Consider the following 20,586-nt stretch of genomic DNA (forward strand, 5'->3'; position numbering starts at 1 on the left):
ATTCTTCTTTTAATTGGCGAGATTGCCTTAACTCCCCATTCTGCAAGTTTGGCAAGAATGACACCATCCACAATGTACGTCGGCAAGTTTAAAAAAGATACAACTAATTCGTCATTTCTAATTTCTTTTGCCACTACCGTGCTCTTCTTTATTCTAATCCCATCTAACAGTTTATCCTTCCCTTCAACATTGTCCATTGTTATTTCATACTTTTTGGGCATTTTAAAACGGCATCCATTCACCACCCCGCACGTTTTTTTAACCTCACTTAGAAGCTCCATCATAGTCACCATCTCATCTCCAACGATCTCTACCGCCAAGGTAAGCTCCTTCTCAAATTTCTTATCTGTGCTTTGAAGAAGTTCCGAGGTACTTTTACTGTTGTCCGTGATCCTTCTCGTAGTCGTTTCCTTTCCAATGTCGGCGTTCTTTGTCGGTTGCTGCGTCTTGCCGTTGTCCATGATCCTGCTCGTGGTCGGGGTCTTTCCATGGTCGGTGTTCTTGGGCGATGTCTGCTCCATGCCGTTGTCCATATTCTGTGTCGTTGTGCTTGCCGGTCCGCTGTCAGTTGCCATGATATCCGTCCTACTCCTCTCTACTCGCTCTCTCCTCTCCATTACGTCACTCATTCAAACACACACACAAACAAAAACAAAAAAGACGTTCCCCCGAACAGCAAGCTGCTGGGGGAATAAAAAAAAACTAAAACAAAAAGTAAAACACACTCACTCACTTTAAATCTAGCACAAACAAAAAAAGTCCACCTGCTCTCTCCACCTGCTCTCTCTGCTCACTGCTCACTTCCTGGTTGCACACCTGAACGGGATCAGACGAGATCGGGCGTGCTCAGGGTGGTATGGCCGTATGCAATTATTGTCTGGACCATATTAGCATTTATACAGGAGGAGCACGTAAGGAGTGAGAGCGCTGCCGTGGCCAGAGACGGGACTTGTACAGAAACAATGATTAGATCCATAATGAATGAAAGAAATGAATGAAGGAATACGTTATTCCAGACTCAGAGTTACATATTTGAACGCAATGCATTACACTGCTTGGGCATCATCGTTTGCGTGATATATGTTCTAAGGTCACATTGGGATCCAGAAGACATGAGAATATGCTGACATCCACACAGTATGACCCAGAAAAACATGCTATGCACATCAATATTTGATGAAAGTCCAACTTTGTATTGTGTAAGGATTGGGGATATAAGGAGCTTCACTACACTGTCCACATGTTTCACAAATAGAGTTTGGAGAGACGTTGTCAGTGTCTGTATGTTGCTTAAATTCTCCAAAACAGTGGGCGCTAAAGATCAACGCACGGCAGGCCATTGCAGCCAATGAGGTCGAGTTGAAAAAGAAAAAAGCTGTTACGTATTTTAAGAATCTAAGCTACCCACACATAGACCCAATGAAGCAGGACCAAACATATAAGCCGTAAATACTATACAAAGCCACAAGGGGAGCAAGACCTTATTGAAGGCTGCTCCACCACAGAAGGCATCACCTTTAGTTAGGCGAAGAAGCTGAAGCCATTACGTCACCCCGGGCCACGCCCACTACATAGGCCACGCCCACTTGACGGTCTCTACCTGTGGACTCGAGGTGGAGAGCGCCAGAGATTTTCACACACACCCGCGGACAGTCACGGGCCTCTGCCCGTGGCTGGAAGTAGCTAGAGTTATTATCTCTCACACGTGTTCGACACGACTCCTAGACTTTCGTTCCATAGTCAGTTACCATACCGAAACATGCCTACTTTAACAATAAAGTGAGTTAAAAGCAATCCCGGATTTGAACCCTTTCCTTGAAGAACTATTCAGCATTTGGTGATCCTGACGTTCTTGGAAAAGTTCTTCCGAGACTCTAACCACGTGGTCGTCGAGATGCAATACAAGCTGGATGCAGGCGCCATTGAAAGGAAAGCCGGATTCCAGAACCGAAAGAAGTCCTACAAAAGGACACCAACCCAGGGGTCTTACATCAAACCAGATCCCTGTACGACAGTTACACGGTGATCTTAAGATAGGAATAATTATCTAAACTCCATCATGAACGGTTAGCCTTTAAAGTTGTCCATAGCATGCATGCCGCTCGTCCACAGAAATTCGGGGATTATCCAGGCCTGGGGATTCTTATTAGGAGAATTCTGGGATAACCTGCCTCGTAGGAGAGCGGAAGAGTCCCCCCCAATAGAGGACCCTGAGGACAAGCGGTAGAAATGCATAAAAACAGACCTGTCGAGGTCCGACTACCAAAATAAGAAAGAATAAAATATATATTTCATTACAAAATATGAAAATAACAATATTTTAATAAAAGTCTTCACGTAATCTATGGTTAATAATTGTCAATATTTACAATTAAATTACATGAGTACGATAAAATGTAATCCATAATACATCCTAATTATGATTGACAATATACGTGTTTCGTTTTTCATTACACGACGGGCTATGTAGGAAACTCGATGACGAACACATGGGCCAACCTAATTTGTTGAACATTAATTGAATAAGATACACATTTTTTTTCTGTTTAGGTGAGGATTTTGTTTGGTTAGTGTTGTTTAGGGGTAGGGTTGTTTGCTAGTAGTCGCTAGCTCACGTTCAAGATGGATTGGGCTAACGGTAATGATGGGGAGGATGAACACCGTTGACTGCATTTTACAGGATTATTTTCAGTCATTTTCATCTGAGGACAAATTACGAGTGAAAGCAGAGGGCAGACCAAAACCTACTGTGAAAACCACACAGCTCGTTGGTGCTACGGTAGGAGCATTTTAAATTGCTCCATGTAGGCCTATGACAAGGTAAACTGGCTAACTGGGAGTTTGCTGAAAAAACGCCTATACTGTTGGCCCCGTGTCATAAAAGAAAACAAAGTGCTTGCATGATATTGAAGCCTACAGCGATCGTGGTGCCTTATCATTTGTTTACCCATGTGACATTGCAACGCGATTGCACTCCCATTGGCTGAAGAGATGAGAACGTTTTAGACTCAATCAATATAAGCTCGCGGGGAGACGAAGCTCTGTTCGTTTGTATATTTTATTTACGTAACCATATTTTTGTTATATGTTTAAAAAAACGAATCAGTTCTCTTGTTTTGGGAATCAGTTCTCGTTTCGGTGCATCGGTCGACGGGGTTTGCTTCACCAATAATTTTGACCACCAGCCGCCACTGGTTTGGAGAGACGTTGTCAGTGTCTGTATGTTGCTTAAATTCTCCAAAACAGTGGGCGCTAAAGATCAGGGCATGGCAGGCCATAGAGTTCCTGACCCCACGTGACCACCGGTGTTCGGAACGCCATTTTGGCAGTAAAATCAAGCTCCGCCCTTAAAGTTTTTCGTTAAAATGACCCAGCACCAGCGCCGAAGCTTTCAAGCCATCGGAGTACTCATCTCACTTTAATTCGCATGACATTGAGCTTTATATGCAACAATTAAATAGGTTAAATATTACCGACCCATACAATGCCCCCGGGGTGCTTTTCAAAAGCATCTCTGCTGAAGAAGACGTCCCAGATCTGCAGTATCCGGATATATATAACTACCTTCAGAGCAGCCACAAAGACAGACGTCAGAAAGCCTGCAGTGTCTCTAATAAGACAAATATGCTACCCAAAGTCCCATAGCTTCACCAGTGAGGCTACCAGGTATTCATGAGCATAGAAGGATTAGGGTAAAATAGGGCATGTGTTACGCCCCTGTGAGGGGGGTATAGAAAGAACAACGAGGACGCAGTGTTGTAGTCAAGTCCAAAGTTGTAATGGTGTTCACAACATTTAACAAACAGTACATCCCATATGCAATTCCAAATACCAGATATATCTGTACAGTATTCATGAAATTGCATTTTCACAGCATGCAAAACCAAACAACCTTCAAAACAACATTCAAATAAACAGCATATTAAAGTGTGCATTGTTTGAGTACTAAGTAGGCTACTACATTTAAAGCTTTTCACCATAAGACATTTTTCCATGGCTATTAACTAAAGTATTGTTTCAGTTAAAACACACTAACAATACTGTCTAACGACACTTAAACTGAATACTGTGCCAGCTTATTCACACTTATATTATATTTTACACATTAAATTAAACACAGCGCCATCACGCATTGTCAGGAAATGGCGGACACATTCCTACCACGCGCCTGCCCGTGGGATGCCAACAAGCACGCCACGGCAGAGCGACTCCCCCGTGTTCAACCCAACTACCCCTTCAAACCATCCATGCATGGCTATAATCCTCTCTGCATGTTCCCTAGCATTCAAATATAAATAGGCCTACACAAACAATTACACAACCACCGGTCCTACCTGTGAGGGGGGTATAGAAAGCAGTTACACAGTGTGTAACTGCTCCTGTGTGTAAAATTGTCATTTCCAGATGGTGTACAATCAAATGAATGTGAAGTAGGTAAAATAACAGGGAGGGTAAATCCAGGAAGTACTATTCTTAAAAAGAAGGAGTGTAAAACCATGTAGTATCCCTTTGAAAGAGCAGGGCGGTACCAATGTGGGGTGGCATTACTATTGTCCAAAACTAATGTTATTGTTGTTTTCTTCAGTTGGGGATGTCAACACGAGGACTTGGCAAGAAAATACTATGAAATGCGGCATCGCCTCTCACACACACGGATGTCATGGTAGGAACGGCTGGATTCAGGATTTCACCCCTGCACCCACTTATTGGGGCCTCACCTGATGGATACGTTTCCTGTAGCTGCTGTGGGTCAGGTGACACAGAAATTAAGTGCCCATTTTCTGCAAAGGACCTTTCTGTTAATTAGGCAGTAAAGTGTTTTTCTGCACAGAAACCAGCACCAGCAGCAGCAGCAGCATTTGCTGATCATAGTCAACAACAGTGGTGCTACTGCCCTGAGCCAGAAGCAGGGAACATGTTGGTCTGTGCGGCAGGTTTTTGTTCAGTTAAAAAGTTTCACCAGACCTGCCTTCGCATGAAAAGGGTCCCAAAACAGTGGGTATGTCCCATCTGCCGAAAAGTGATCAATGCCCAAAGAAGAAAACCTTAGTGAGGAGACTGTGAAATGAGTTGTTTGTAGTAGCTGATACTGTACTGTTATTTATGAATAAACAGTTGTTCAACCAATATTGTTCTCTTCCCCATCATTTGTATTAAATATCTGTAGCAATCAGGGATATGAAACATGGGTAGGTCATTCATATAAGACACACCAGAACAAATATCTGGTTGGGTGGAACTCAGTTAGAATGGGTGGATGTGCAGCTTGATCTGTAAAGAGAAACAATGCGATCGCATCAGAATAGCGAGTGATTAAAAATAATGTCACGACAAGCAAGCAAGAAGTGTGAGTCACAAAGGTTTATTTGCTGGTTGAGCACATCTGTAGCCAGTCACATCAGTTCAATTTACTGTACATCCCCATCACTGGAAGGACACCACAGATTCAGACACATTTGTAAGTGCACAACACACGCTCACCATCTTGTCAAGGTAGGTCACATCATTTTCTCCGTCTATGTCCGTGAAACATATGGGGACAGTGCTTTGCAAGACTGTGTACTTTTGACGGAGAACTCCTATCACTCTTTCAATATGTATCCTAAGGGAGGCTAGACGTCTGGTGTTCTCCAAGTCAGCAGGATCTTCTTTCCACGAGTAAATGCTGGAATTTTTAATTCAGCTTGGCATCTCTCAATGGACTCTTTAACCAGACAACCTCTGTCCGCTAAAACTACGTCCCCTGGGGGGCAAATGAGATAAAAAGTTACTTTGTTCTGTGATAAACTTATCACTTGTGCGACCTCCCCATCCAGTGGAAATTAAACAAATGGAACCTCGAGGGCAAATTGCAATTAAATAATTCATATTGTGGTGTGATTTGTATGAGGAGTAACACTGAGCACTGGCTAGCAATCTACTGGGTTTCTCTAGAAATATTTCAAAACAATCTATGATGCAAACTGTCTTTTCAAAGCTACTGTTTGGAAATGCATATGGAAGAGATTTTCTTAAGTATTCTCTGTCAGGCCACAACACCAGACTTGGCACCAGTCTACAATGCCTCACACTAATGCAGTGTTTGAAGAGCTTTGAAACAGTGGTTGAGTCAATGTCAAAATAAAAAGCCCAAAATTCAAAGGACAAGTTCATTCTAAGCTTAATTAAAGTTAACATGTACTGCTGAAAACATGTTATACTAGATTTAAGTTGGAGAAAAGGAGCCACAATATGAAAAATTGTCATGAGAGTGGAAAATGCTGATAAACCAGTGAGAGTATTAACCCTTTTATCATCGTTATGCAAGCTCATCTCATTCAGTGTAGTCCTATTCATTTTTTCCTTCAACAACATATTTCCATTCCTCAGAGCTTGGCATTCTTGCTCAAGAGATTGGTCGCGTTTACCACAGGTTTCAGTGCTGCATGGTGGGGTTGCTGGATCATCCTCATGGAGAACAGGCTGGACATCATTTCCAGGTTCTTCATGGGTAGATCCCTTCAAAGGCTCTGTGGTGGGACTTTGCTCTGCAGTAGGATCCTTGTTGCTGTCTTGAGGACAATCTGTTGATGCTCTGGTGAAAACAAAAGTAGTATAAAGAGTATGTATACACTACTGATGACAGTTTGTCATTCTTTTGTCAGCAGTGTTGTTTTTGGCAGGCATTTTAGATTTAGTTTTAGTCTTAGTCTTTTTGACGAAATGCTTCTTAGTTTTAGTCCCATTTTAGTCATTTCTATCTTTGAAAGTTTTAGTCTAGTTTTAGTCTGACGAAAACTCAAAAGGTTTTAGTCTAGTTTTAGTCCGACGAAAACTCGTCGGACTGTCGCACTCGTCGCACACGGCACACTCGTGTGTGCCGTGTGCGTGCAGGCGCAGCTGCGCGCGAGCGAGGCTTTTAGTGTGTGATGGGGGCGTGACTGTTAGGACAAGCAGCTGGCTCCATTTCTCCATTTCTTTTCCGCATATTATAGTTGGCGGGAAAAAAGCATGTTTTGAAACTTTGTTCGTCCACTCACTAACAATTTAGTCTCGTCTAGTTCTCGTCTGACGAAAATGTCTACATTTTTCGTCACATTTTAGTCTTTATATGGCTTTGGTGACGTTCGTCTTAGTCTCATTTTCGTCATGGAAAAAAGGGGTCTGACGACGTCATTTTCGTTTTCGTCTTGCCTGACGAAAACAACACTGTTTGTCAGTCACTCTCTGTTTTCTGCAGTATACTAGCTTTCGTTAGTAAGAAAGTAAGTAAATTGTATAGCACATTTACATCCAAAAGTGCTTCATAGTCGGTATATGATAAATAAACAATGTAATAAAATAAATGAATAGAAAGACAATGACAGGGGTATTGACAATGACAGTGACAATCACATGCATAGTCAGTGGCTGCCAAATGCATGTCGGCAGAGGTGTGTGATGATTTCAAACCAGTCACAGATGTTATGGTTTTTAGCTCATTGGGTGTTATTAAACCTACAATGAATTGTACAAAAAATAATTGGTTTATAATTTTACCAAGTCCATGGAAGTGGGGTTGACCAGGTTAAGGAACTTAAATATTCACCTGGGAGGGATGGCTTTCGCAGATTGCTTTGTCTGCTCTATCTTCTGCAGCTTTGCTTTCTGTCGTCTGTTGAAAACCTCCAGTCTCATTTTTCTTTTCCTCTTCTCTGGAGATGGAACGTAGTTGAAAACAGATGGAACAAAGTCCGGACTCAAGGGATTATCACTCTTTCTCCCTACAAAATAAATAGAAACATTTCAGTGTCGAATGTCTTGGGTTTGTTTACTACTACGTTAGCACTTGCTAGCTTAGCAGCTACAAAACATGACATTGTTAGCCCCACGAATTGCATGCTATAATTCAACTAGCTATGTAGTATTAAACTGATCCGAAACCACAATTATAGCCTATTAAATAATGAAGCTAAGCTGCCAAGCTTTGTATTCTGTAACTTACCTGATATGAAGTGATCGCTGCACAAGCGGAATCCAACAGCCGGGGGGTCCCATTTTTCAGTCTTTTTTTGCTTGCTCCTGGCTCTTTTAATGGCGCTGATCCACTTAGCTCGCCTCTCCGCATCTTTAGGAACGCGGTGGAACGACGTACATTTATTTTTGCCTCGTTTATTTGTGCAACCTGGTGCACAACAGTCATCGACCATGTCTTCTCCACCACAATAGCGCCAGCCTGCCGAATACTGTCAAAATGGTGGTGCCCACGTTTTCCCCGCCCCAACAACGTCAACACACAACGCTTGCAGAAGACACACGACATTATGAAAGACTCATACCACCCTGCCAACTATCTGTTTGAACTGCTGCTCTCAGGGAAACGTTACAGGTCCATCAGAAAACGCACCACAAGATTCATAAACAGCTTCTATCCCAAAGCAGTCACCATACTTAACTCTGACCTGAAAATAAATCCACTAGTTCCGACAGTATTAATCCGTGACGTCCACATGTAATGCAATGCTCAGCACTTTAAATATTTTTACTACTATTTTAAGGCATACTATATTTTTTTTTACTATTTTTTAGCCATGCAATGGCACTAAGTTACCGGTATAGTGTATGACGACATGAATGTAGTGAGTGAACGAAATGTTGAATGTATTTTCTTTATTTATTTATTATTTATTATGTTACCTTTTTAAATGAGACCAGTACGTGAGTGCACTGAATTTCGTTGTACTTCTGTCCGATGACAAATAGATATATATCTATAACACCCGGAACTCTATTGCAGCCATTGCAGCCAATGAGCTCGAGGTGGAAAAAGAAAATAGCTTACAGCACGTGGTATTCCCCGGTGAAGCAGTCAACGGAGGATTCACTCAGGTAAATTTTATCCCCTGCATCGTTTGCTAGTTAATAATTAGACTTTTTTTTTTTACGGTTTGTATTAAGCTGTTTCGATTTTGTAGAAAGAGAAAAGATTTCGACCGTGTCATAACGTGGTCGTTGTGTATAAAGGGAAGAAGTAGTGGGTACGTTTTTAGCTGCTGGGTAGACTTTAGTCAACCTATCGCCGTTTTGTCGGTGAGCAACCATATTACCCGTGGGAAGTCTCGTTTTAATCGTGGCAATCTAAGCTTTCCAACGGTGTATGGCATTACTATATTCACCCAAGGGTCGTTGAAATAATAAGCTGATTAATGTGTGTTTTGTGACGATAGCTAGGCGCGACTAACGACACTGTTTACAATAGTAAGGGCTACGTCGCATGCCTGCAAACTTGTTGCTTTTCGGCGACAATCAACGTTTTCTTGGTCAATTTGATGTGGATATGTGTTAATATGGGTAAATGTGACTGTTTAGACAACAGCTGATGCGAGAGTAATTGTAACATGAAGCAATTTGGCGACCGTGTTAATCTCTCGACAATCTGGCGAGCTTGTTGTCCTAGGCTAATACACCAACAGCAGATTTCTGTGTAATAAAGGGCTACATATTGTCAATCTAAATGATCTGTTTTTAGTTTTACTCATTTATTCATGTTTTACTGTACCAGATGGAACATGCCTACTAGGGATGGGCGATATGGCCTAAAATCCATATTGCGATATACATGCAACCTATTGCGATGACGATATATATCACGATATATAAATCATAATAGAACCATTTCAGAACAGGTTACATAGACTCTAAGGAAAGCTAAACTGCTAAATGTATGTCGTTTTGAGAACATTTATTGTGCAAAACTAATCATACAACATAATGTTGTAGCTGCAGAGACTTTAAAAAAGAAAGAAATCTTCTGTGTAATGACGTATACTTCTCTTAATGAAATAAAAATTGGTGGTGTCTTGTTAATAAAGAAACTGATACTGTGAATTAGGGAAATACGTCCAGTATTAGGCATGGCTATTTTAAATAAAGAAAAATCTTCCAAGTGTGTGCACAGATACTTGCTATTAAAACATAAAACAATAAGTGCAAAATGAACGCATATAATTTTGAAATGAACATGAAATGAGAGCAACACCAGCTCCTCCGTTTCGCTTTCAGCCATATTTACTTGGATGACGATGATGCGTTGAAGCCGGTTGGAGCTCATGGCTCTTTAAATTCCGCGGGTCGCGGACGATGCGTTGCAGCCGGTTGCAGCTCGTGGCTCTTTAAATTTCGCGTGTCGCGGATGATGCGATGCAGCTGGTTGCAGCTCGTGGCTCTTTTTAAAATTCGCGGGTCGCGGACGATGCGTTGCAGACGGTTGCAGCTCGTGGCTCTTTATATTTCGCGAGTCATGGATAGATCGCGTCAAACATACATTATCGCGATAGAGCAATATAACTAAAATCTCTATCGTAGGCCATTTTTTATCGTTTATATCGTATATCGTTTATATCGCGCATTCCTAATGCCTACACATCAGTGCACCGTGTGCGACAAGACATTCGGTGAAAAGTCCAACCTGAAGATCCATGCCATCGCCAGGGAGACCTTTATCTGTGACGTCTGCGGGAAGAGCTTGGCCACTAAACCATCGCTGGTCAGCCATCAACAGCTACACCAGTACCCCAACATCATTTTGTACCGGCAAGGAGAGGCCAGGCTGTACTGTACAGAGGCAGCAAGGTCTGTGGCAGAGGACCGCAGCAGCACTGTTGTTGACCCTAAATGGCTGGATCTCAAGACGGCAGAGACCTTTGGAAAGGTCAGCTGGTCATCACGTTCGGGAAGTACGCCGGTCAGACCTTCAGGTGGCTTGTGGAGAATGATGTCGGCTGGCTGGTGTGGCTGCTGTTCCAGTACTGCCAGCAGGGAGAGCAGAACGAGCTGCTGAAGTGGCAGAAGGAGCGACTGCTCCGCCAGACCGGCCTCAGGTCCAGTACCGGCACATCCATCACGAGGCTGGAAAGAGACGTGGTGAGAAGCGGAGGTAAGTTGTCATAAGCACTTTGTTTCACCTGTTGGCTGTGGAAAGCAAATAGCACACAAGTCATATCAATACTGATCACATGTGTATTTTATGTTTCCAGATTATTTGTTGATGAGCCTGGGACTCCCGCGAACCGGCCCGTTCAGCCCACTGGGTTTGTCGTCCTCCACCCGGCTGAAGCCTGCTGCGCCCACCCCCATTCTGCCGAGGCCTCCTGCGTCCACCCACCTCCAGCCGAGGCCACCTGCTGCGTTGACCTACGGCCCACCCCCTGTGTCGGCAGCACCCATACTGCCGGTCCTCCCCGCACAGCCACAGGCCCCCTCCGTCCTGTTTCGTGGGCCATCCTGCAGCCAGAGCTTTGTCCCTCCTGCACCAACAGTGAAGACATTCATGCCAAACAAGTCCTCACGGCCATGTGGGGCTTGCCACGTGCCAGACTGTGGTGGACAGCGGAAGAGGTACACCCCTTCCAAGGACAAAGTGGCTGGAAGCATGCAGAAAATGTTTTCCTACTGTCCATCCACTAGGATGTCCACTACCCCTGGCTTTTACAATGTGGTGTATGACAACTTTGAACACTTTAAGAGTGTCGTGGATGCAGAGTTGGAAAGGAGGACTGTGTAAATACCTGGAAATGCGTGTGTGTGTGTGTGTGTGAATAACTTACCTCTGTGATGCCACTGTTCCTGTGCCATCTGTAAGAGAGAGAAAGAGGCTTGTTTGTGTGTGTTTGTCTTTGTGTGTGTTTTTTAAAGTGCTTCAGCAAGCACTATCTATTTATTTATATCGTTAAAAAAAAAGGCACTTTGCAGTTTTACTTGAAGTTCTTTTGTTCGTTTTTTATTTATTATTATTTATATTGCTGTTAAAATTAACTTTGTAGTATCCATTCTGCTCTATGTTCAATATCGAGGCCAATCTTTTAAACCATAATCAGTTCCAATCTAACACAATCAGTTTACATACCCTTTAGTGGTTGTTCATGTTCAGATAATCTGTGTTTTTGTCATGCATGTTGTTTGTCTTTGTCAGCTTCATGTCTTTGTGATGTTTGTATGTATTTGTCTGCTTCAGTTTTAACAAAAGTTTGCTAAAGAAAACCCAAAAGGCAGGAACAGCTTGAGCTGTTTGTTGATTGGTCACCTGAGTCTATGGATAATCATGTTCATTATTGCACTTTAGCCTGTACAAGCCAATTGTTGATTTGTATCTTAAGTACAAGTGTGTGTGTGTGTGTGTGTGTGTGTGTGTGTGTGTGTGTGTGTGTGTGTGTGTGTTCTTTAATTGTTGAGTGTTTTTTATTATTATTAATGTTATTTATATGTGCCTGTCCTTGTGATGTGTGTATGTCTGTCAGCTCCATGTTTAACTAAATGTTTGCAAATGGTAGTACATGTTTGTCTCTCGTCTCATGTTCTCGTGTTCTCGCCTGTAGATCTGTACCTAGTCGTGGTGGGCGAGCTTTTAACTAAAATGATCTTGTTTATATGGATTGCCTTTTCAATGAAACACATTCTGGTTGAAAAATAAAAGTTGTAAAAGTATTTCGGAGTCTCAGTGTGCTTGGGTTTCAGAAGGGGTGGGGTATTGGAAAGAAAAAACACACCAAAGCAATTAGAAGTCCTTGTGTCTTCACTCTCGCAACCAGAGGTGTGAATACACCCCCACTGTGATGGCTGCACTCCCTGTGTGGTCAAAACAATGAGTTCTGTGAATGGCTCTTATTATTTTTCTTAATTCAGCCCAAAAATGTAACAATTTAACACTTTTCCACTTGATTGTATGAATCTCATCAGCTACATCCACTCAAAGTATGAAAATAATAAACAAAACATCCAGCAGACTAGTGGATTTTGATAATCTAGGCCTTGCACATGACATTTCTGAAAATAAAACCACCCACCAGTGGCCACCAGATGGAGCCGTCCGTTTTGATCCTCGATCCTTTTGGATCGATCCCAGGGTTGAGGGATAGGGACTTTGGGGGGTCATGAGCCATTCCCAGGCGGTCACCCATCCAAGTACTAACCAGGCCGGACCCTGCTTAGCCTCCGAGATCAGACGAGATCGGGCGTGCTCAGGGTGGTATCTTTCATAGCTATTATTTCTTTAGAACAACACGACCAGGGGAGAGCGCGAACGCAGTCCCCCACTACCAGAAATTTTGCAATCGAGATTCCCACATTTGGGGAATTCGCACGGGTCAGCAACAGCCTCAGTGCAATGGCTGAGCCTCGCTATGGGTGAACCACCTTCTTGATCATGGTATCTCCCTTGCCAGGTAAGTATGAGTTGTACACGTTCAGGTGGGCTGAACGATGCCCACGCGTGTTCCCCAGGAGAACGGTTGCAAAGCATTCGGAGATGTCTAGACTTTAATAAACACTGTAGACCACCGGTATCATACACGATGACAGGCGAATCTGAAATCAGCGTGATGGAAGCATAACGAAAGGAAACCTGGAGGTCCGAGTTATCGACACGCCACAGAAAGAATCCTTTTTTCTTTCTTAAACAACAGAATAGTGGTGACGAGATGATGCCTCATGAAACGTCAAAGCCTCGCAGCCAGGTGAACCATAAAAGTGGTTCGACCTCGAAGCTTCAAATGAGTACGCTAGGGACAAGGAATGAAATTATGATGAAAGAAAGAGTTTCCTGTGATGATGTGATGTTTGCTTCGTACAACATCAAAACGTTTAAGAATTAAAGTCATTTCAGTGATACGTGTGAGTGTGCCGTTCATAAATATCTCCCGAGCTCATGGTAGAGAACAAATCATTTGACAAAGGTTTTAAGTCATCCCGGGCAAAATAGATTGTCTTATAACTACAGTAGCCTACTAATAATTGTAATAATAGAACTGCATGATGACTGAGAACGAGTGTGATTAATTACATAGCCATAAAAGTGATCTTGGAACTGGGTAGGGTCTTCTTTTTGTAAAAATGTGCCAATTGTGAACCCATATCGCGGAACAGCCCGAGATGAAGCCTCGAACGTCACGCGCCACGTCATTTCGCCTATGTGATACGGAGCTTCGCTGGGGGAGGAGCCGAGGTACTCGACACACGCCCCGATGCCTCGACGCAAACCATAACATCACTACAACAGAATATCGTTGGAGTAATTGTAAACAGTGCGTTTATGAATTGTAAATGACACTTTATTGTCTACAGGCGGACGGGTGTACTCTCAGGAGGAGTTTAGTTTTGTTTTTCACAGTGAGAGTGAGGGGTGCACCGGTCCTGGAGTTACTGCAATACCAGGTCGATGCGTGGAGTGGACGGAGCAAGCCCCTTTTCCATCTCCCAGTTCCAAAAATCAATTTAATATATGGTCCCCGGGTAGGGGACGTATCAGATATTAAACTGATAAGAACAGATACTACACTTGATCTTAGCCAAAAGGCCGAGAAGCGATGCACACACAAGCTCAGACCAATAGGCGAGCTTCCCAGACACGTCGCTCCACTTGGCGGTTTAAGACAACGACGAAACAAAAAAAAGACCAAGCAATCTGTGTGCGTGTTTGTGTGTCAGTGAAAGCTGGAGAAATAAACCGAGGTCGCTACATCTCTTTGCTGCTGCCTGCTGGCAGTCTCACTAGGCCGTCTGCATGTTTCACAAATAGAGTTTGGAGCAGTGGAGGCTTCTATGAGACTACAGGTGAAGCAGTGAGTGAACGAAATGTTGAATGTATTTTCTTTCTTTATTTATTTATTATGTTACCTTTTTAAATGAGACCAGTACGTGAGTGCACTGAATTTCGTTGTACTTCTGTCCAATGACAAATAAATATATATATATAACCCCCGGAACTCTATTGCAGCCAATGAGCTCGAGTTGAAAAAGAAAATAGCTTACAGCACGTGGTATTCCCCGGTGAAGCAGTCAACGGAGGATTCACTCAGGTAAATTTTATCCCCTGCATCGTTTGCTAGTTAATAATTAGAATTTTTTTTTTTACGGTTTGTATTAAGCTGTTTCGATTTTGTAGAAAGAGAAAAGATTTCGACCGTGTCATAACGCGGTCGTTGTGTATAAAGGGAAGAAGTAGTGGGTACGTTTTTAGCTGCTGGGTAGACTTTAGTCAACCTATCGCCGTTTTGTCGGTGAGCAACCATATTACCCGTGGGAAGTCTCGTTTTAATCGTGGCAATCTAAGCTTTCCAACGGTGTATGGCATTACTATATTCACCCAAGGGTCGTTGAAATAATAAGCTGATTAATGTGTGTTTTGTGACGATAGCTAGGCGCGGCTAACGACACTGTTTACAATAGTAAGGGCTACGTCGCATAGCCTACCTGCAAACTTGTTGCTTTTCGGCGACAATCAACGTTTTCTTGGTCAATTTGATGTGGATATGTGTTAATATGGGTAAATGTGACTGTTTAGACAACAGCTGATGCGAGAGTAATTGTAACATGAAGCAATTTGGCGACCGTGTTAATCTCTCGACAATCTGGCGAGCTTGTTGTCCTAGGCTAATACACCAACAGCAGATTTCTGTATAATAAAGGGCTACATATTGTCAATCTAAATGATCTGTTTTTAGTTTTACTAATTTATTCATGTTTTACTGTGCCAGATGGAACATGCCTACACATCAGTGCACCGTGTGCGACAAGACATTCGGTGAAAAGTCCAACGTGGCGAGGCATCTGAAGATCCATGCCATCGCCAGGGAGACCTTTATCTGTGACGTCTGCGGGAAGAGCTTGGCCACTAAACCATCGCTGGTCAGCCATCAACAGCTACACCAGTACCCCAACATCATTTTGTACCGGCAAGGAGAGGCCAGGCTGTACTGTACAGAGGCAGCAAGGTCTGTGGCAGAGGACCGCAGCAGCACTGTTGTTGACCCTAAATGGCTGGATCTCAAGACGGCAGAGACCTTTGGAAAGGTCAGCTGGTCATCACGTTCGGGAAGTACGCCGGTCAGACCTTCAGGTGGCTTGTGGAGAATGATGTCGGCTGGCTGGTGTGGCTGCTGTTCCAGTACTGCCAGCAGGGAGAGCAGAACGAGCTGCTGAAGTGGCAGAAGGAGCGACTGCTCCGCCAGACCGGCCTCAGGTCCAGTACCGGCACATCCATCACGAGGCTGGAAAGAGACGTGGTGAGAAGCGGAGGTAAGTTGTCATAAGCACTTTGTTTCACCTGTTGGCTGTGGAAAGCAAATAGCACACAAGTCATATCAATACTGATCACATGTGTATTTTATGTTTCCAGATTATTTGTTGATGAGCCTGGGACTCCCGCGAACCGGCCCGTTCAGCCCACTGGGTTTGTCGTCCTCCACCCGGCTGAAGCCTGCTGCGCCCACCCCCATTCTGCCGAGGCCTCCTGCGTCCACCCACCTCCAGCCGAGGCCACCTGCTGCGTTGACCTACGGCCCACCCCCTGTGTCGGCAGCACCCATACTGCCGGTCCTCCCCGCACAGCCACAGGCCCCCTCCGTCCTGTTTCGTGGGCCATCCTGCAGCCAGAGCTTTGTCCCTCCTGCACCAACAGTGAAGACATTCATGCCAAACAAGTCCTCACGGCCATGTGGGGCTTGCCACGTGCCAGACTGTGGTGGACAGCGGAAGAGGTACACCCCTTCCAAGGACAAAGTGGCTGGAAGCATGCAGAAAATGTTTTCCTACTGTCCATCCACTAGGATGTCCACTACCCCTGGCTTTTACAATGTGGTGTATGACAACTTTGAACACTTTAAGAGTGTCGTGGATGCAGAGTTGGAAAGGAGGACTGTGTAAATACCTGGAAATGCGTGTGTGTGTGTGTGTGTGAATAACTTACCTCTGTGATGCCACTGTTCCTGTGCCATCTGTAAGAGAGAGAAAGAGGCTTGTTTGTGTGTGTTTGTCTTTGTGTGTGTTTTTTAAAGTGCTTCAGCAAGCACTATCTATTTATTTATATCGTTCAAAAAAAAGGCACTTTGCAGTTTTACTTGAAGTTCTTTTGTTCGTTTTTTATTTATTATTATTTATATTGCTGTTAAAATTAACTTTGTAGTATCCATTCTGCTCTATGTTCAATATCGAGGCCAATCTTTTAAACCATAATCAGTTCCAATCTAACACAATCAGTTTACATACCCTTTAGTGGTTGTTCATGTTCAGATAATCTGTGTTTTTGTCATGCATGTTGTTTGTCTTTGTCAGCTTCATGTCTTTGTGATGTTTGTATGTATTTGTCTGCTTCAGTTTTAACAAAAGTTTGCTAAAGAAAACCCAAAAGGCAGGAACAGCTTGAGCTGTTTGTTGATTGGTCACCTGAGTCTATGGATAATCATGTTCATTATTGCACTTTAGCCTGTACAAGCCAATTGTTGATTTGTATCTTAAGTACAAGTGTGTGTGTGTGTGTGTGTGTGTGTGTGTGTGTGTGTGTGTGTGTGTGTGTGTGTGTGTGTTCTTTAATTGTTGAGTGTTTTTTATTATTATTAATGTTATTTATATGTGCCTGTCCTTGTGATGTGTGTATGTCTGTCAGCTCCATGTTTAACTAAATGTTTGCAAATGGTAGTACATGTTTGTCTCTCGTCTCATGTTCTCGTGTTCTCGCCTGTAGATCTGTACCTAGTCGTGGTGGGCGAGCTTTTAACTAAAATGATCTTGTTTATATGGATTGCCTTTTCAATGAAACACATTCTGGTTGAAAAATAAAAGTTGTAAAAGTATTTCGGAGTCTCAGTGTGCTTGGGTTTCAGAAGGGGTGGGGTATTGGAAAGAAAAAACACACCAAAGCAATTAGAAGTCCTTGTGTCTTCACTCTCGCAACCAGAGGTGTGAATACACCCCCACTGTGATGGCTGCACTCCCTGTGTGGTCAAAACAATGAGTTCTGTGAATGGCTCTTATTATTTTTCTTAATTCAGCCCAAAAATGTAACAATTTAACACTTTTCCACTTGATTGTATGAATCTCATCAGCTACATCCACTCAAAGTATGAAAATAATAAACAAAACATCCAGCAGACTAGTGGATTTTGATAATCTAGGCCTTGCACATGACATTTCTGAAAATAAAACCACCCACCAGTGGCCACCAGATGGAGCCGTCCGTTTTGATCCTCGATCCTTTTGGATCGATCCCAGGGTTGAGGGATAGGGACTTTGGGGGGTCATGAGCCATTCCCAGGCGGTCACCCATCCAAGTACTAACCAGGCCGGACCCTGCTTAGCCTCCGAGATCAGACGAGATCGGGCGTGCTCAGGGTGGTATCTTTCATAGCTATTATTTCTTTAGAACAACACGACCAGGGGAGAGCGCGAACGCAGTCCCCCACTACCAGAAATTTTGCAATCGAGATTCCCACATTTGGGGAATTCGCACGGGTCAGCAACAGCCTCAGTGCAATGGCTGAGCCTCGCTATGGGTGAACCACCTTCTTGATCATGGTATCTCCCTTGCCAGGTAAGTATGAGTTGTACACGTTCAGGTGGGCTGAACGATGCCCACGCGTGTTCCCCAGGAGAACGGTTGCAAAGCATTCGGAGATGTCTAGACTTTAATAAACACTGTAGACCACCGGTATCATACACGATGACAGGCGAATCTGAAATCAGCGTGATGGAAGCATAACGAAAGGAAACCTGGAGGTCCGAGTTATCGACACGCCACAGAAAGAATCCTTTTTTCTTTCTTAAACAACAGAATAGTGGTGACGAGATGATGCCTCATGAAACGTCAAAGCCTCGCAGCCAGGTGAACCATAAAAGTGGTTCGACCTCGAAGCTTCAAATGAGTACGCTAGGGACAAGGAATGAAATTATGATGAAAGAAAGAGTTTCCTGTGATGATGTGATGTTTGCTTCGTACAACATCAAAACGTTTAAGAATTAAAGTCATTTCAGTGATACGTGTGAGTGTGCCGTTCATAAATATCTCCCGAGCTCATGGTAGAGAACAAATCATTTGACAAAGGTTTTAAGTCATCCCGGGCAAAATAGATTGTCTTATAACTACAGTAGCCTACTAATAATTGTAATAATAGAACTGCATGATGACTGAGAACGAGTGTGAGTAATTACATAGCCATAAAAGTGATCTTGGAACTGGGTAGGGTCTTCTTTTTGTAAAAATGTGCCAATTGTGAACCCATATCGCGGAACAGCCCGAGATGAAGCCTCGAACGTCACGCGCCACGTCATTTCGCCTATGTGATACGGAGCTTCGCTGGGGGAGGAGCCGAGGTACTCGACACACGCCCCGATGCCTCGACGCAAACCATAACATCACTACAACAGAATATCGTTGGAGTAATTGTAAACAGTGCGTTTATGAATTGTAAATGACACTTTATTGTCTACAGGCGGACGGGTGTACTCTCAGGAGGAGTTTAGTTTTGTTTTTCACAGTGAGAGTGAGGGGTGCACCGGTCCTGGAGTTACTGCAATACCAGGTCGATGCGTGGAGTGGACGGAGCAAGCCCCTTTTCCATCTCCCAGTTCCAAAAATCAATTTAATATATGGTCCCCGGGTAGGGGACGTATCAGATATTAAACTGATAAGAACAGATACTACACTTGATCTTAGCCAAAAGGCCGAGAAGCGATGCACACACAAGCTCAGACCAATAGGCGAGCTTCCCAGACACGTCGCTCCACTTGGCGGTTTAAGACAACGACGAAACAAAAAAAAGACCAAGCAATCTGTGTGCGTGTTTGTGTGTCTGTGAAAGCTGGAGAAATAAACCGAGGTCGCTACATCTCTTTGCTGCTGCCTGCTGGCAGTCTCACTAGGCCGTCTGCATGTTTCACAAATAGAGTTTGGAGCAGTGGAGGCTTCTATGAGACTACAGGTGAAGCAGTGAGTGAACGAAATGTTGAATGTATTTTCTTTCTTTATTTATTTATTATGTTACCTTTTTAAATGAGACCAGTACGTGAGTGCACTGAATTTCGTTGTACTTCTGTCCAATGACAAATAAATATATATATATAACCCCCGGAACTCTATTGCAGCCAATGAGCTCGAGTTGAAAAAGAAAATAGCTTACAGCACGTGGTATTCCCCGGTGAAGCAGTCAACGGAGGATTCACTCAGGTAAATTTTATCCCCTGCATCGTTTGCTAGTTAATAATTAGAATTATTTTTTTTACGGTTTGTATTAAGCTGTTTCGATTTTGTAGAAAGAGAAAAGATTTCGACCGTGTCATAACGCGGTCGTTGTGTATAAAGGGAAGAAGTAGTGGGTACGTTTTTAGCTGCTGGGTAGACTTTAGTCAACCTATCGCCGTTTTGTCGGTGAGCAACCATATTACCCGTGGGAAGTCTCGTTTTAATCGTGGCAATCTAAGCTTTCCAACGGTGTATGGCATTACTATATTCACCCAAGGGTCGTTGAAATAATAAGCTGATTAATGTGTGTTTTGTGACGATAGCTAGGCGCGGCTAACGACACTGTTTACAATAGTAAGGGCTACGTCGCATAGCCTACCTGCAAACTTGTTGCTTTTCGGCGACAATCAACGTTTTCTTGGTCAATTTGATGTGGATATGTGTTAATATGGGTAAATGTGACTGTTTAGACAACAGCTGATGCGAGAGTAATTGTAACATGAAGCAATTTGGCGACCGTGTTAATCTCTCGACAATCTGGCGAGCTTGTTGTCCTAGGCTAATACACCAACAGCAGATTTCTGTATAATAAAGGGCTACATATTGTCAATCTAAATGAT

General features: G+C 43.4%; 3 protein-coding genes, 1 long non-coding RNA gene and 4 other non-coding genes across 11 annotated transcripts; 3 read left to right on the plus strand and 5 right to left on the minus strand.

The window, feature by feature from the left end:
- Nucleotides 1-3,148: 3,148 nt before the first annotated feature.
- LOC132459136 (uncharacterized) lies at nucleotides 3,149-6,383 on the plus strand. Its single transcript, XR_009526107.1, has 2 exons — nucleotides 3,149-3,666; nucleotides 4,586-6,383. It is a non-coding gene; the product is annotated as an uncharacterized LOC132459136 (long non-coding RNA).
- Nucleotides 5,347-8,248, minus strand: LOC132459135 (uncharacterized). Of its 4 annotated transcripts, none has more exons than XR_009526106.1 (3): nucleotides 7,964-8,248; nucleotides 7,190-7,742; nucleotides 5,347-6,634 (listed from the first exon to the last, which is right to left on the minus strand). XR_009526106.1 is itself a non-coding variant. In XM_060053517.1 (3 exons), the coding sequence occupies exons 1-3, from the start codon at nucleotides 8,166-8,168 to the stop codon at nucleotides 5,707-5,709; spliced, it is 1,179 nt and encodes a 392-aa protein (XP_059909500.1). In that variant the 5' UTR covers nucleotides 8,169-8,246; the 3' UTR covers nucleotides 5,347-5,706. The 4 variants fall into 4 exon arrangements, 3 of the variants coding, with proteins under 3 accessions (XP_059909500.1, XP_059909499.1, XP_059909498.1); XM_060053517.1 differs by having other exon boundaries at nucleotides 5,347-6,574; nucleotides 7,568-7,673; nucleotides 7,964-8,246; XM_060053516.1 differs by having other exon boundaries at nucleotides 5,347-6,574; nucleotides 7,568-7,738; nucleotides 7,960-8,245.
- Nucleotides 8,249-10,407: 2,159 nt separating this feature from the next.
- Nucleotides 10,408-11,982, plus strand: LOC132459138 (uncharacterized). The gene is made up of 2 exons (XM_060053520.1): nucleotides 10,408-10,894; nucleotides 10,995-11,982. Exons 1-2 carry the CDS (start codon nucleotides 10,633-10,635, stop codon nucleotides 11,519-11,521), a joined length of 789 nt encoding a protein of 262 aa, XP_059909503.1. The 5' UTR covers nucleotides 10,408-10,632; the 3' UTR covers nucleotides 11,522-11,982.
- Nucleotides 11,983-13,021: 1,039 nt separating this feature from the next.
- LOC132460227 (U1 spliceosomal RNA) lies at nucleotides 13,022-13,186 on the minus strand. Its single transcript, XR_009526378.1, has one exon. It is a non-coding gene; the product is annotated as a U1 spliceosomal RNA (small nuclear RNA).
- Nucleotides 13,187-14,129: 943 nt separating this feature from the next.
- On the minus strand, nucleotides 14,130-14,320 carry LOC132460234 (U2 spliceosomal RNA). Its single transcript, XR_009526385.1, has one exon. It is a non-coding gene; the product is annotated as a U2 spliceosomal RNA (small nuclear RNA).
- A 424-nt stretch (nucleotides 14,321-14,744) lies between these two features.
- LOC132459139 (uncharacterized) lies at nucleotides 14,745-17,117 on the plus strand. Its single transcript, XM_060053521.1, has 3 exons — nucleotides 14,745-14,810; nucleotides 15,489-16,029; nucleotides 16,130-17,117. The coding sequence occupies exons 2-3, from the start codon at nucleotides 15,768-15,770 to the stop codon at nucleotides 16,654-16,656; spliced, it is 789 nt and encodes a 262-aa protein (XP_059909504.1). The 5' UTR covers nucleotides 14,745-14,810; nucleotides 15,489-15,767; the 3' UTR covers nucleotides 16,657-17,117.
- A 1,045-nt stretch (nucleotides 17,118-18,162) lies between these two features.
- On the minus strand, nucleotides 18,163-18,327 carry LOC132460228 (U1 spliceosomal RNA). Its single transcript, XR_009526379.1, has one exon. It is a non-coding gene; the product is annotated as a U1 spliceosomal RNA (small nuclear RNA).
- A 943-nt stretch (nucleotides 18,328-19,270) lies between these two features.
- On the minus strand, nucleotides 19,271-19,461 carry LOC132460235 (U2 spliceosomal RNA). The gene has a single exon (XR_009526386.1). It is a non-coding gene; the product is annotated as a U2 spliceosomal RNA (small nuclear RNA).
- Between the last annotated feature and the right edge of the window lie 1,125 nt (nucleotides 19,462-20,586).

The sequence above is a fragment of the Gadus macrocephalus genome, chromosome 6 (genome assembly GCF_031168955.1).
Source record: "Gadus macrocephalus chromosome 6, ASM3116895v1".
Lineage (NCBI taxonomy): Eukaryota > Metazoa > Chordata > Actinopteri > Gadiformes > Gadidae > Gadus > Gadus macrocephalus.

Bases quoted from the DNA above. Each gene is read 5' to 3' on its own strand.
- LOC132459139 (XM_060053521.1), top strand. From the start codon at position 15,768: ATGGCTGGATCTCAAGACGGCAGAGACCTTTGGAAAGGTCAGCTGGTC. The intron at 16,030-16,129 runs GTAAGTTGTCAT...TTATGTTTCCAG, and splicing joins AGACGTGGTGAGAAGCGGAG to ATTATTTGTTGATGAGCCTG.
- LOC132459135 (XM_060053516.1), bottom strand. From the start codon at position 8,168: ATGGTCGATGACTGTTGTGCACCAGGTTGCACAAATAAACGAGGCAAA. The intron at 7,739-7,959 runs GTTACAGAATAC...TTTTGTAGGGAG, and splicing joins GATCACTTCATATCAGGTAA to AAAGAGTGATAATCCCTTGA. The intron at 6,575-7,567 runs GTGAATATTTAA...TGTTTTCACCAG, and splicing joins GCGAAAGCCATCCCTCCCAG to AGCATCAACAGATTGTCCTC.
- LOC132459138 (XM_060053520.1), top strand. From the start codon at position 10,633: ATGGCTGGATCTCAAGACGGCAGAGACCTTTGGAAAGGTCAGCTGGTC. The intron at 10,895-10,994 runs GTAAGTTGTCAT...TTATGTTTCCAG, and splicing joins AGACGTGGTGAGAAGCGGAG to ATTATTTGTTGATGAGCCTG.